This window comes from Lactuca virosa, chromosome 8 (genome assembly GCF_052849685.1).
Source record: "Lactuca virosa cultivar CGN04683 chromosome 8, Lactuca_virosa_CGN04683_v6, whole genome shotgun sequence".
Classification (NCBI taxonomy): Eukaryota; Viridiplantae; Streptophyta; class Magnoliopsida; order Asterales; family Asteraceae; genus Lactuca; species Lactuca virosa.
The window spans coordinates 236,433,470-236,446,960 of record NC_136433.1 but is presented as its reverse complement, the minus strand read 5'-3'; the positions used below and the strand labels follow the sequence as shown (position 1 = coordinate 236,446,960).

The 13,491-nt window shown below is 36.3% G+C and overlaps 2 protein-coding genes across 3 annotated transcripts; one reads left to right on the top strand and one right to left on the bottom strand.

Annotated features, from left to right (window-relative positions):
• Positions 1–1,020: 1,020 nt before the first annotated feature.
• Positions 1,021–3,999, top strand: LOC145132324 (uncharacterized). Of its 2 annotated transcripts, none has more exons than XM_079067071.1 (4): positions 1,021–1,155; positions 1,503–2,926; positions 3,027–3,670; positions 3,749–3,999. In XM_079067071.1, the coding sequence occupies exons 2-4, from the start codon at positions 1,565–1,567 to the stop codon at positions 3,873–3,875; spliced, it is 2,133 nt and encodes a 710-aa protein (XP_078923197.1). In that variant the 5' UTR covers positions 1,021–1,155; positions 1,503–1,564; the 3' UTR covers positions 3,876–3,999. The 2 variants fall into 2 exon arrangements, with proteins under 2 accessions (XP_078923197.1, XP_078923196.1); XM_079067070.1 differs by having other exon boundaries at positions 1,021–1,169.
• A 6,190-nt stretch (positions 4,000–10,189) lies between these two features.
• Positions 10,190–11,299, bottom strand: LOC145129157 (uncharacterized). Its single transcript, XM_079063891.1, has 2 exons — positions 11,059–11,299; positions 10,190–10,977 (listed from the first exon to the last, which is right to left on the bottom strand). The coding sequence occupies exons 1-2, from the start codon at positions 11,215–11,217 to the stop codon at positions 10,345–10,347; spliced, it is 792 nt and encodes a 263-aa protein (XP_078920017.1). The 5' UTR covers positions 11,218–11,299; the 3' UTR covers positions 10,190–10,344.
• Positions 11,300–13,491: the final 2,192 nt, after the last annotated feature.

The following is a 13,491-nucleotide window of genomic DNA, read 5'->3' as shown; positions in this document are numbered from 1 at the left end:
AGATTACTGCAAAGTGCAAAGTATAAGTATTCTACTTACAGACGTCACCTATTGAACTGTTAAGTTTTAGATTATCGTTATATTACGTCAACAACTGAACTGCTAAGTTTACAATAATCGTTACATTACGTTACATGACTTAGTTATATACCTGCAATCATGTTTTTTTATTGAATATACTGTCAAAACCCTTTTTAGAATAACGACAAACAATATTATTTCTCTTTACAGCTGAATATTCAAATCTGGTTTCAGTACAACCGACCAGTCTATTTCAATTTATCATATAGATATTTGCGCGCCAAATTCAAATTATATCATAGAAGTCCAAGTCAATGATTACTGCAAAGTATTCTACTTACAGACGTCACCCATTGAACTGTTAAGTTTTAGATTATCGTTATATTACGTCAACAACTGAACTGCTAAGTTTACAATAATCGTTACATTACGTCACATGACTTGGTTGTATACCCGCAATCATGTTTTCTTATTGAATATACTGCCAAAACCCTTTTTAGAATAACGACAAACAATACTATTTCTCTTTACAACTGAATCTTCAAATCTGGTTTCTGTACAACAGACCAGTCTATTTCTATTTATCATATAGATATTTGCGCGCCAAATTCAATTTATCATATACATTTTTGCGCGCCAAATCTATTTAAAAGAATCATAAATAGTTTAAATACTGTTAGACACATGACATTCGTTTTAATACATAATTCAACTTATTATTTAAATATTTAAATTATAAAAATATTTGAAATAGATGTTTTAAAATGTTATAAATATAATTTGCTTATTTGAATGTATAGAATGAGTGTCACTAGTTTGATAGATACAACAAGATATATTTGTGACCTTTTCAAATGTAGAAAACTACATAATTTAAACAAGAAAGAATTTCTAGATTTAGTCAAAATTTATCTAAGAAGCCTTCTAAACCCGGTCTAATTACAAGACTCAAGTAAATAAAATTGTCCGGTTCACCACTCATTTATATATACACGAGTCACCATTTTCTCTCCCAATTTTCTCTCCCAATTTACGTCAGAAAACCATCATCTTCATCACCGTCACAGCTTAAAGGGAAAAGGGTGCCGTGCAACGGCGACATCTCATCGGCCGGCATCGGAAGTTTAATTTTCGGTAATCTATCTCCGGTAATGGACTATTCCTTTCAATCTCCTTAAGTGTTGTTTTTTCTATTTTTCATTTCAGAAGTCTAATAAATCGATTAGTTTTCATTTATTATCCATTCATTGTTCTGTACTTGTTCATTTTAAATTTTGTGATTCTTATTCACTGAGGTTTTTAAGCTACCAAAACCCTAATTTTACAGACGTTGTTCCAGTTCAGCATTTTATCTCACCGATTATCGTATTGTTATTATTGTTCCTGAAAATAATATGCCATTTCGCGCTTATCTTTTTCTAGGGTTTAGAAAAGGGATTGTAATTCTGATTGTCATATCGTGGATTTTTTGGTGCTATTAGGGTTTGTGATTGAAAGAAGGGAGAAACATAAGGATTGAAGATAGGGTGCTGTTTGAAGGATAATGTGTATACTCTGTGTGATTCAGAAGTGGTCAAGAAAGGTCGCTACCATGCTACCATGGTTGGTAATCCCACTGATTGGACTGTGGCTGTTATCCCAATTCCTTCCACCTGCTTTTCGTTTTGAAATCACTTCACCAAGGCTAGCTTGCGTTCTTGTCCTCCTAATCACCCTCTTCTGGTATGAAATCTTGATGCCCCAACTGTCTTCTTGGCGTGCTCGTAGGAATGCTAGACTTAGAGAGAGAAAAAGGTTTGAAGCCATTGAAATGCAGAAGCTTAGAAAGACTGCAATCAGGCGATGCAGGAACTGTTTGACTCCATATCGTGATCAGAACCCTTCTGGAGGTAAATTCATGTGTTCTTACTGTGGACATATCTCCAAGAGACCTGTCTTGGACTTATCTGTTCCTCCTGGCTTAGGTCGCCTTTCAAATTCTGGGATTTTAAAAGATTTGGTAGGGAAAGGTGAGAAGATGTTGAATGGGAAAGTTTGGTCTGATAATAATTGGATATGTGGTCAGGATTGGCTTGAAAATGGTGGTAATTGGGCTCATGGGTCTGGTTCTTGGAAGTCTAGTTACAGTGACCACTTCTTTTCTGAAAAATCATACTCTTTTCTTCTTGTTTTTGTCTGCAAGAGTTTAGGTGCTGTTTTCTTGGGTGTTATGTGGGTTTTGAGGAAGCTTTTTAGAGTTAGTTTGTCTGAAGATAACACCTCAACGGATACAGATATTAGGGGTTTATCCAAAAAGGGTGACAATGGTGTAAATTGTAATGAAAGTAAAAGTGAAAAAGCTCGCAGGAAAGCTGAAGAGAAAAGACAGGCGAGATTAGAGAGGGAGCAATTAGAGGAAGAGGAAAGGAAACAGAGGGAAGAAGTTGCAAAGTTAGTTGAAGAACGTAGGAAATTAAGAGATGAAAAAACAGTAACTGAAAAAGATGAAGAAAAGGATAAAAAAGAAACTGAAAGGAAACGCCACGAGAAAAAGAAAGAAACTGAAAGAAACAAGAAAGGGGACATTGATCGTGGTCAAAATTTGACTTTAAGGTCCAACATCACTGAAACAGGACATGGGTCAAAGGGTACAACGGTAAATACCCATAACAACAAGGGAACTACTGTTGGTGGAAGGTATTTGGATCGAATGAGGGGTAACTTTTTTCCATCTTCAAGAACACTTGGCACTGGTGGTTTCTTTGGGAAAGGGACAAATTCAAATGCTGGAAACACAAGAGAACATAGATCCATTTCTTATTCAGATCATTCCCAAAATACCCCTAATAAGAGAGATTCTGTCCAGAATGATCGTGGCTTTGGGAAATCAAATCCACATCCAGATGATCATAACCATATTCGTCCTGTAAGTTTTCTTCTTCTCATTTGTTTCTTTTTAACTCTTTAAAACACCATATTTGATATTTGTTTCTTTTAACTCTTTAACATTTATTTTCTCTTTGCAGGTGGTTTTTGAGCCCCAACCTTGTCCTCCTCCTAAAAGATCATGGCAACAGCTATTCACTCGTTCATCAACTACTACTCCATCCACCACCACAAATGTCATAAGCCGACCAAACGGAGGAATACCTAATTCCATTCCACCAACCGAAGGAATCACCAATTCCATTCCGCTCGGATTTCCATCGAATCCCATTCTTCCACCGGAAGTGGAAGAATTTGACAATTTTCAAGACCCATGTTACGTTCTGGACCCCGCATCCTTAATCGGGCCAGTCTCGGAATCACTCGATGATTTTCAATTGGACTTAGGGTTTGAAAAGTCAAGGCCCGTGAAGGCCCATTCGGAAGTTAACAGGCCATCACCGATTGAGTCTCCTATGTCAAGGTTATCGGTTTCCAGCACTCAAAGTAAGACAAATTTGCCCCTGGAAGAACACGGTGGTGGAAATGAGAAGGAGTGGCAAATGTGGAATAGCACTCCTCTTTGTTTGGATACTCTTGGGTTAATGGGAAAAGCAGCGAATGATGATCCATGGGGGACAATGAGAACTTCATACGGGTCTATGTCAAGTAATAACAACGTTAACATTAACAACAACCGTTTGAAGAACCTTCCGGAAGGAATTGCTCATAATGTTTGGGCCAAGTAAGTATTATAATAATTCATAAATATGTTTTAATTGTTATCTCATTTATTGAAAATTGATTTTTTTTTGTGGGACAGAAATGAGAAGGGTGCTGCTGGGGTTTCTGGTGAAGGGGTAGGAATGGGATCGGCAGGCTTGATGATGCCTCCTGTTGGTGGGCTTTACTCGGGTCAAGATGTACAGGCAGTTTGGTCATATGAATGAAAGATTTAAGAAAAAAAAAAACAAAAACAAGAAACTATGAAAGACTTTAATATACGTTTTTCTTTTATGAAGATGAATGCTCTTTTGGAGGAAAGTTTAGAATATTAAATATGCATATTTTACTTGTTTTGGCTCTCATAGCAATACAGATGGCATGTTTTTTTAGTTATTAGATTTAGGGCTATTAGACTGGACAAATTTTATAGGGCTGTTTATGATAATGTTTTAAAAAATGAGTTTTTTTTTTTTTTTTTTTTTTTTTTTTTTTTTTTTTTTGTGTGGGTGTGGGGTGAGATAGAAGTTTGAGATTTTTGTTTAGGTGACATCGGTTTTAGTCGGCTGATAGTTTAATATCCAACCTGTTTTGCTCTATCTGCATAACAAGTAAGGCGGTAGAACATGTGATCATATTCAATTTCTAGCTAATAATAGAATAGCTCTTTCTTTTTTTAGGTTTCTTGGGCTTGCCTTTGCATGGGCATGCTTTTTAGGAATATTTTTATGATGACCATGAGGACATTTATGTTTTTTTATTTTTTTATTTTTTTATTTATAGATGTAGAAAATTAAGAGCGAGTCTATGACTCATTATTTTTAATAGTAGAAAATATTACAATTATGTTGCATCACATCTGGCTTCGAGAGCTTACAATTATGACGTACTTTTGGATTAAAACTAAAAGTACGTTGTTTTGATTTTAAAAATGAAGGAAATGTTGCTTATCCATCACATACAATTTCTAATAAACCATGTTGATATATGTAGACTGTCACAATTAAATTTTTTGACAGACTTCATTAAAATATTTGTATTGTTGCATGATATCCTGGGATTTCAAAAAAATTGCACACGTATTACACATATGTTATAAGGTGAAGTCCTAAGTAATGTTAAGTAGTATACAAAGAAAAAACCATACATTTGATTAATCTTTAGTTCTTCTAGCATCATTCTTTTCATACCCATCGCATGTTAGTAAAAAGGTCATCTTTCTACCTTTGTCTTTTTAATTATTTTACATGTATGTATCTAAATTATATAAATTACATAAGTAATCTTACATACTAATATTTTGTATTTGTTTATTTAGTTGGATATTGTTTGTTATGTTTTTTGGTTCTTAATGGATAGTGGTGTTTTGTTTTGAATTAATGTTTTGATGTGTGAGAAAGTTAACGTGTAATCATGGAAGATGTTACGATCTCATATCGGTAAAATGTAAGTTTAGTTGGTTGCTTATAAGTCTAGGTGTCTCGTCATCTTACATGTTGGATTTTGTGAACAAGTTCTACACTTGGGCTTATGCCTAGTATGTGATGGGTGTTTATCAATTGGTATTAGGGGTGTAATCGAGCACCATGAAGCTCAAGCTTGATAAAGTAACTGAAATTTTGCGATTAAGCGACTCGGCTATAAAATATGTAATATGAAAAAAAAACGGTAAAAGTGTAAATATAGCAATACTCAATACTTCAATCTCGACTCAATTTGAACCGAGTTGATTTCAAGTATTTTTCGAATCAGCCTTGAGTATCTCACGAGTTGTCTCGACTCAGTTACACCTGTAATTGGTATAAGAGAAATGAACCCAAACTTGGTTATTGTGGATAGAAGAAAAAGAATGGAAAGAGTTGCATTCTTCCATGGCAGAGATACAACAACTCAATCATTCCATAGCAGAGATGCAACAACATATCAATAAACACACGTCTCACATGAGGCCATAAGGAATACAAAGCACGAGAAGGCTCGTGGTATACGTGGACCACGACCACGACCGTGCATACCATCCCGGCCGGTCGTGGTCGATCGTGGTCGTGGTGTTTCGTTTTGTGTTCCACGAAATCAAACGGAAATAGCTATTGGTTGATGCTTTTGCAACGACTACTTTGATTTTTTTTTACCTTTCAAACATATTAAACTTTTTCTATAAATACCACACTTTCTATTAAACAAACTCACACAATTTCTTCTTTCTTTTCTCACAAAATCACACACTTCTTTTGCATTCTTTCAAAACCAATGACTCCTAAAATGATGAATTGGTCAGAAAATGAAGAAGATAACTTAACACGGTCATGGGTAGCGGCTTCAGAAAACCCAGTAACACATCCTAATTTTTGGATAAAAGTTGGAAACGTTTTCCATGATTTAATGGGTTGCGAAGTCATAGTCTTGATGAAATATGTTCGAAGTATCGCGATATGAGGGTTAAATGTCTTGAATTCAATGGTATTTATAACTTTGTTATAAACAACGTACACGAAGGCTACCCGTTTGTTGTGGTCATGCACCAATATGAAGACACGAAACACATACCGTTTAAACACGTCAAAGCTTGGTGAAAATTGAGAGAGGACCCAAAATTTAGTGATTAAAAATAAGATTTAAAAACTAGTTTAAGTTGTTTGTGGTTGTAGTTTTATGTTTTTATTTTATTTTATGTTGTGTGTTTTAAATTAATGTAATCTTGTTTCATTGAATAAAAAACTAGTTTAAAAAATATATGTTTTATTGTGTTTTTGAATTAAATTTAATTAAAAAAAATGTTTTATTGTGCTTTAATGTATTTTTGAATTAAATTTAAATAAAAAAAATGAGGTGGAGCGGTGTATTTAGTGGTAGGTATCCCATGTCAGTGGTAGGTGAATGTGGTGCTGATGTGGCACCCACCACATATGTGGTATGTGGTGGATATAACAGATGGTCTGATAAAGATATTGACAAAGACGGTGGAGAAATGTAGAGCTCTCCGGTCATCAGGTTCAGAATATTCAGAGCTAGAGAATAACTGGTACCTTGAGTAGATTCCAACCACCTATCTCCACCACCACCTCTTCCGAATTTGGAAGAAAAAAAATGGAGAGTAAATTACACGAATCGTCCCTCGTGCAGGTGTCAAAATGCACGTTCGGTCCCTATTTTTAAAAATTAACTAGGACCGTCCCTCGTTAATTTAAAACTTACACGCTTCATCCCTCCAGACATAAAAAGACCAATTTTGCCCTTATTTATTTCTTTTTTGTTTTATTTTCTATTTATTTGTCATTTCTTAATTATTTATTATAAAAAAATATTATTATTTCCTTTTAAAAAAGAAATGGCCCTAAACCCTCCTTTCAACCAGGTCACCGGAAAATATTGGTCAACAATATCATGTCCGACCACCAGTCACCTCCGGCCACCAGCCTACTTCCGACAACCAAACCAAACCAAATCAAATCTGAAAACCAAGAACTGAAACCTGAAAAACTAGAAATCTCAAAATCGACCAGAAATCTAAAACCCCAAACCTTAAAATCAAATCACTTCAAATTGAGAAACCTAGCCCACAAATATGAAAACCCACTTGCATAAATCGACTGATGATTGTGAATAAATTGAGCAGATCTATGAGTGAGGGTGTGAAAGATTGGGTTTGAGATGACAATGAGTGAGAGATTCACCAGAAGGAGTGGCCATCTATGACAGGTTCAAACATGGTGATGGTGGAGTTTAGTGGTAATGGTGACGTTCACTTGTGATGGAGCAGTTAGTGGCTTGCGGCGGTGGATTGGACGATGGTGGCTTGGAAAACCTAGCCCTCGCCTAAAACCTGCAGATGAAGTCAGTGGCTTGCGGGGAGGATGGTGGTGGCTTGGAGGAGATGGCGATGATGATGACCATACCGATCGCCTTCTCAGATGAAGGTGGAGAAACGAGAAGGGGGAGTTAGGGTACTTCTAGAGTTCCCCCAGAAAACCCAGCCAAAACCACCACCACCGGAGGGTGGAGACGATGATGATGACCGGTCATCGACAAGTTGATGATCTCCTGTTTCCTTCTTATGAATGTGTGTGTGCTTACGTTAACAGTTAAAAAGGGGTGGATAGGTTGGGGAAAGTGAAGGTTAGGGGGTTTTATTTTTTCTAATTGAAAATCATAATAAAAATCAAATTAAATGAAAAATAAAAACATAAGGGTATTATGGTCATTTCAAATCTGGAACGGACTAAGTTTGCAACAAAATTGTGTTTTAGGGATGAAGCGTGTAAGTTTGAAACTATCGAGGGACGGTCCGAGTTAATTTTTGAAAATAGGGACCGAACGTGCATTTTCGTACCTGCACGAGGGACGATTCGTGTAATTTACTCAAAAATGGAGGAACAAATCTTTTTGGAGGAGCGACCAACTAGTGATGACACAAACGTGAGGTGCGTTCATTTGATGGTACCAACCCAAAAGGATGGATTCATGAGATGAAAAAGGTTATTCTCATGGTATAAAGATGAAGAAACAAAAGCTTCACTATAATGATCAATCATTCAAAAATATCCAAATGATTACAAGAAATAAAGATAGTTTGGTTGATTCGAAAAAGCCATTCCTACAAGGAATAAATTCCAGAATTTGACAAAAACTTCAATATATGATAAATAAACCCGACTCGTTGTTTATAAATCAAAGGAAGAAAAAGACAAATTTAAATAAATCTTATAAGTTTGTTCCAAAATATGTTTTTTTTAACCACTATATTTTTATATCTATTTGTGCCAAATGGGCCATAAGGCTACAAATAATTAACCTTTTTTCGGTAATTATTTAAAGACAAAATTGCAAGAATGGTCCCCATGGTATGTCAAAACTAGCAACTTTGGTCCAAAATGGGTTTGGCTCGCAAGGATGGTCCAATAGATTCATTTCCTTGCAAGTTTGGTCCAATTTAGTTTGAATTTTTTTGTAAAGACGATTTTGCCCTTATTGTTTAATTTTTCATTTTTGTTTTATTACATGTAATTAAAAAACAATTAAAAATATAACAAAAATAAAATACCTCTCTCTCTCTCTCTCTCTCTCTCTCCAAGAATCGACCTATTCATCTTCTTCCCACACTTCAATTTTCTCTCAGATGTACTCAATCTTTATTCACCGGAAAATTGCACATCCACCGGAGACAATGGCGTTGTGCACCACTAGAGACGTCCCTCCGACGAAGACGATGGCCCTGTCCACCACTAGAGACGTCCCTCCGCCTTCTCCGACGAAGGGTTTTCTGATGGCGCCATATTTGTTCGATCTACGTTTATGAAGGGTTGTAGCTCCGATATCTGATCTACGTTTCTGTCTCTTTTCGTCTTCTCCTGTGTCTCTTCAAATCCCTCTACCGACTTTAGGTGGTGGTGGTTATGCTTCAGGCGGCGGTTTCTAGAGCCATAACTCTCCTTATGGATTTCATTGGCTGTTCATCTCTCTCCTAAGCTTTCTCGTTCTAAGAGGGTCGGAAATCCCCAACTTTGTTCGTCCAGTGGCTATCTTGAGTGAATGTGCCGCAGAAAACAACTGAACTCGCGATCTAGGGTTGAGATTTGTTATTGTTATGTTTGTTATGTTTCTCTCCTTCTTCTTCTTCTATCTAGATTGTTGTTTTTGGGTTTGTTTGAAATATTTCTTGATGTCGATTCAGGTGGTGGTGAAGGGCAGTTCATCAGATCAGGAAAAGTGATTTATGGGTTGGTGAATGATTTATGGGTTTGTGAATGTGATGTTCTTGTTCTTGAACTTAGGAAAAATGAGTGTTCTTGAGATTCATATTCCTATTTGTGTGTGTATGTTTTTAGTTCTAATCGACTTCGCAGCTAATGAGATTGAGCTTTGCTTCCGTTGTTTAATCAAATTAATCTTGATGTATGTGTGTGTTTAGAGTCTGGAACATTTGTAAACTTAATCTAATAAATTGAACAAAATCAATAAAAGTGAAGGTTCTTCGTTTTGCAAATCCACTTCCAGACATGTGTTAAATTTTTTGTGTTTTATTTCAAATCCAAAATCAAGAACGAAGAACGCCCATTGTGGATTTGGATTTGGGATGTTGGATGGTGGTGGGTCACGACAGGGGGAGGCGGAGGAGCTGTCACAGTCGACTGTGGTGGCTCTCTTCATCGGAGAAGTTAGAAACGAGGGAGATAGACGAGTTGGAGATGAAAGGGAGGTCGGAGAGAAATAGAGAGAGAGAGAGAGAGAGAGAGAGAGAGAGAGAGAGAGAGAGAGAGAGAGAGAGAGAGAGAGAGAGAGAGAGAGAGAGAGAGAGAGAGAGAGAGATTTTCTTTTTTTTCTTTTTCTTTTTTTGATTTCTGTAATAAAAAAATTGAAAAAGGGAAAATACCAAGGACAAATCCGTCTAAAATTTTTGGACTAAACTCGCAACAAAATGAAACTATTGGACCATCTTTGCGAGCGAAACCCATTTTGGACCAAAGTTGCTAGTTTTGACATACCACAGGGACCATTCTTGCAATTTTGTCTTATTCAAAAGAAAGTTAATTGAGTCGTTAAATTCAAAAGAAAGACGCTGAGATATGAATTTCATGATTAAAACATAACAATCGAGCATAATTCATCCTTAAAATTCACAAGCACACAACACCACTATAAACAAATGCCTCCAACAAGACTCCAAATCATAAAACACCAGCCAAAACTAACACCAAATCATCGGCTTTGTTTCCACGTCTTCTTCCTTGCCACCATGGACGAAATCCCACCAAACCCCAACTTCATTCTTTTCGCCGGAACTCCCTTCTCATCACCACCACCACCGCCACCACAACCACCACCAAACCCCAACTTCGTTCTTTTTGCCGGAACTCTCTTCTCACCACTTCTCTTCGCCCCATTACCACTACCTTTCCCAATCATTTCTGCCAACGAAACCTTCCATCTCATACAACTCTTCTCCGGACGCTCTCCGGCCAAAAACAACTTCCGGCTCAATATCTGCCCTATCGACATCATCGGCCTCGACACCACCACAGCATCAGAATCCAAATATGTTCCATTTCTAGTGGCCTCAACTCTTCTTAAAACCTCTTCAAGAATCCTCGTACAATGCTTTACGTCTTCAGTTGCTTCCTTTACCCTCTTCAAGATTTCGTTTTCCGATAACTCCACTCGTACCTCGTTGTTTCGATCGTCGGATCGGTGAATGCTGGCTTCGGCTTTGATTTCTTCTTTTTGCAGTTTGACCTCTAATTCTTCAAATCCAGTTGCTGTTGTTGCGAGGGTTTCTCGTTCTTCTGTTGCTGGGTATTTCTTCAAATGATTGAGCACTTGTTCGCTGTTGGTCTGTGATCGATCACATCAAATCAACATGAAACCTCATTACATAATCAAGCATTAGCAAGTAAAGTAATGAGTGAGATATACCTGGGAAGGTTGAGTGGGGTTATGGGGGTGCGGTCTCCAGAAGCCGACTCCACCAAACCGGCTGACAGCCTCCATCACCGACGCAAACGGCGGCGACGTGTCCACATCCGTCTTCAATGGACCACCGGTATTCTCTTTCTGCTTCTGCTCTGAACCCATTTCAGCAAATTCACTTCCGGAATGAAAAGATTATCTATTCGTGGTGGAAGGACAAAACTGAAGATATAATTGGAAGAATAGGACCCTAAAATAGATGTAGAAAAAGGAAAAGTGGAGCTAACGGTTGGATTGTCCAGTAGGTTGGATTGTCCAGTAGACCAGTAGAGAAACCCCACAAAGCTTTTGCCGGAGGAGGGAAATTATTTCGAAGACGTGTCTCTATCCTGGGCAAATGTTTTATGCAAGAAGTTTGAACTTTTAACACCTTTAATTTCAGTCATAAAAAAAGTAGTATTTTTCTTAAGTTTTTAAACTTTTTAATACCGGTTATCAATTTATCATGGTTCTAACATGTTCGTTATAACTTCGGCACCCCATCACTCCAATGTTTATATTTACCGCCAAACTTTATCAAATTGCTGCCTTAAGTCATATATGTAAATAAAAATAAATAATAGCAGAATATATATATATATATATATATATATATATATATATATATATATATATATATATAGGGAAGAGTTATTTGGAAAATAAAAAAACCCTAAAAATGCAAAAAAAATGTATAAAAAAATACTTAGAGATCACAAAACTTTTTTTTGAAAAAATCGTAGCTTTCTATACAAATTCGCTGGAAAAAATTTTGAAAAAAAAAAATTTATAAAAAAAAAATTGATTTTTTTTTCAGCGAATTTTAAGAAAAAGCTACGATTTTTTATAAAAAAAATTCAAAATTTTTTTTCGTGATCTCTAAGTATTTTTTTATGCATTTTTATGATTTTTAGGGTTTTTTGTTTTCCATAAAACCTAAACCTATATATATATATATATATATATATATATATATATATATATATATATATATATATATATATATATAATTGTCGCCTTATGTCACGTCTTACAAACGAAGTGACTCGTCGAAACTGGTAAAAGCTTGAGGCTTGATATTGCCGCCAAAGTCACGTTTTACGTTATTTAGAACCTTGCTAGTTATAAATTTATCTTTGTACTAATTATAAAATAATATATTATTTTAACAAACAAAAATATAACTGTATGATAGTAAGTATTACGTCGATCATGAAATCAAACTATTGGTTGGACCCTTCTTCTACCAAATCCAAAAGATTTGGCCGAGTGAAGGCATAGTGAAATATGTGAACATTCAAACCAGTTGAAGGGTCTTACAAAAAGGAAATAGACCGGATTTGACCGGTTTAGGATGTAGTTCCATTTTAGACCGATGGTCTTGGATTCCTCCGTATTTTCAGGTATCATGAGGTCTCCACTCGGCCTTAAGTCGAGTCAGTCCCGATCTAAAAACAATATGAGGAAAAACCGGTTCAGTCAAGGCGATGACTATTTTTTGAATCTTAGGACTAATATATGGTTCTGTTTGGTCTAATTCGGTCTAGGTCCAGTCAGACCCGTCTTAACGGTCTTAAAAGGCTAGTTTTAAAAAAACAAAAATTTATCCTATAAATACCTAATAATCTTTGTGTGTGTGTGTGTTTGTGTGTTAGAGCTTATCACTTTAGATTATATCTTTATCTTGTTTTAATGTCATTAGTTTATCTTTTGAATATTTCCAATAGATATACTTGACATATTAATGAAAATGTGAAGTCGTTTTATTCATTTTTTTCATGGTATAGAGCGGGTTTGAATTAAACCTAAAATCATGACCAACTCATCTACACCACCACCTTCACAAAAAATAGAATCAAATTCTCCTTTCTTTCTTTGATCACAAGATCGTCCAGGAGATTTCTTCACTCTGACCAGACTTTGAGGAGACAACTACGATGACTGGGCCAGAAATATCCAGACGAAATTGGAGGCACATCGGAAGTTTGGGTTCCTGGATGGAACGATTACCCAACCAACTCCTCCCCGCATTGATTCGGATTGGAACACCATCAACGCGATGCTTGTATCGTGGATCATGAACACAATCGATCCAGAGGTAAAATGTTATCTTTCAAAATACAGGGATGCAAGACAACTATGGGATACTCTTAAATCAATGTATGTTGAGGTGAATGGACCAAGGATTCAACAATTGAAATCCTCTATTGCCAAATATGAGCAGACCAAGACCATGTATGTTGCTGAATACTTTGGGAAACTCACAACTCTGTGGGAAGAACTACACAAACATGATCCGATAATCAATTGTTCGTGTTGTGAGGCATGTACAACAGGTAGCAGCCACAAGAAAAGGAGAGACACTAACATGTTACACAAGTTCCTTATGAGTTTGTACTC

What these genes read in the sequence shown, in the direction of transcription:
- LOC145132324 (XM_079067071.1), top strand. Translation starts at nt 1,565, where the DNA reads ATGTGTATACTCTGTGTGATTCAGAAGTGGTCAAGAAAGGTCGCTACC. An exon ending in ATCATAACCATATTCGTCCT is followed by an intron (nt 2,927 to 3,026) that starts GTAAGTTTTCTT and finishes TTCTCTTTGCAG; the next exon opens with GTGGTTTTTGAGCCCCAACC. An exon ending in GCTCATAATGTTTGGGCCAA is followed by an intron (nt 3,671 to 3,748) that starts GTAAGTATTATA and finishes TTTGTGGGACAG; the next exon opens with AAATGAGAAGGGTGCTGCTG.
- LOC145129157 (XM_079063891.1), bottom strand. Translation starts at nt 11,217, where the DNA reads ATGGGTTCAGAGCAGAAGCAGAAAGAGAATACCGGTGGTCCATTGAAG. An exon ending in ACCCCACTCAACCTTCCCAG is followed by an intron (nt 10,978 to 11,058) that starts GTATATCTCACT and finishes GATCGATCACAG; the next exon opens with ACCAACAGCGAACAAGTGCT.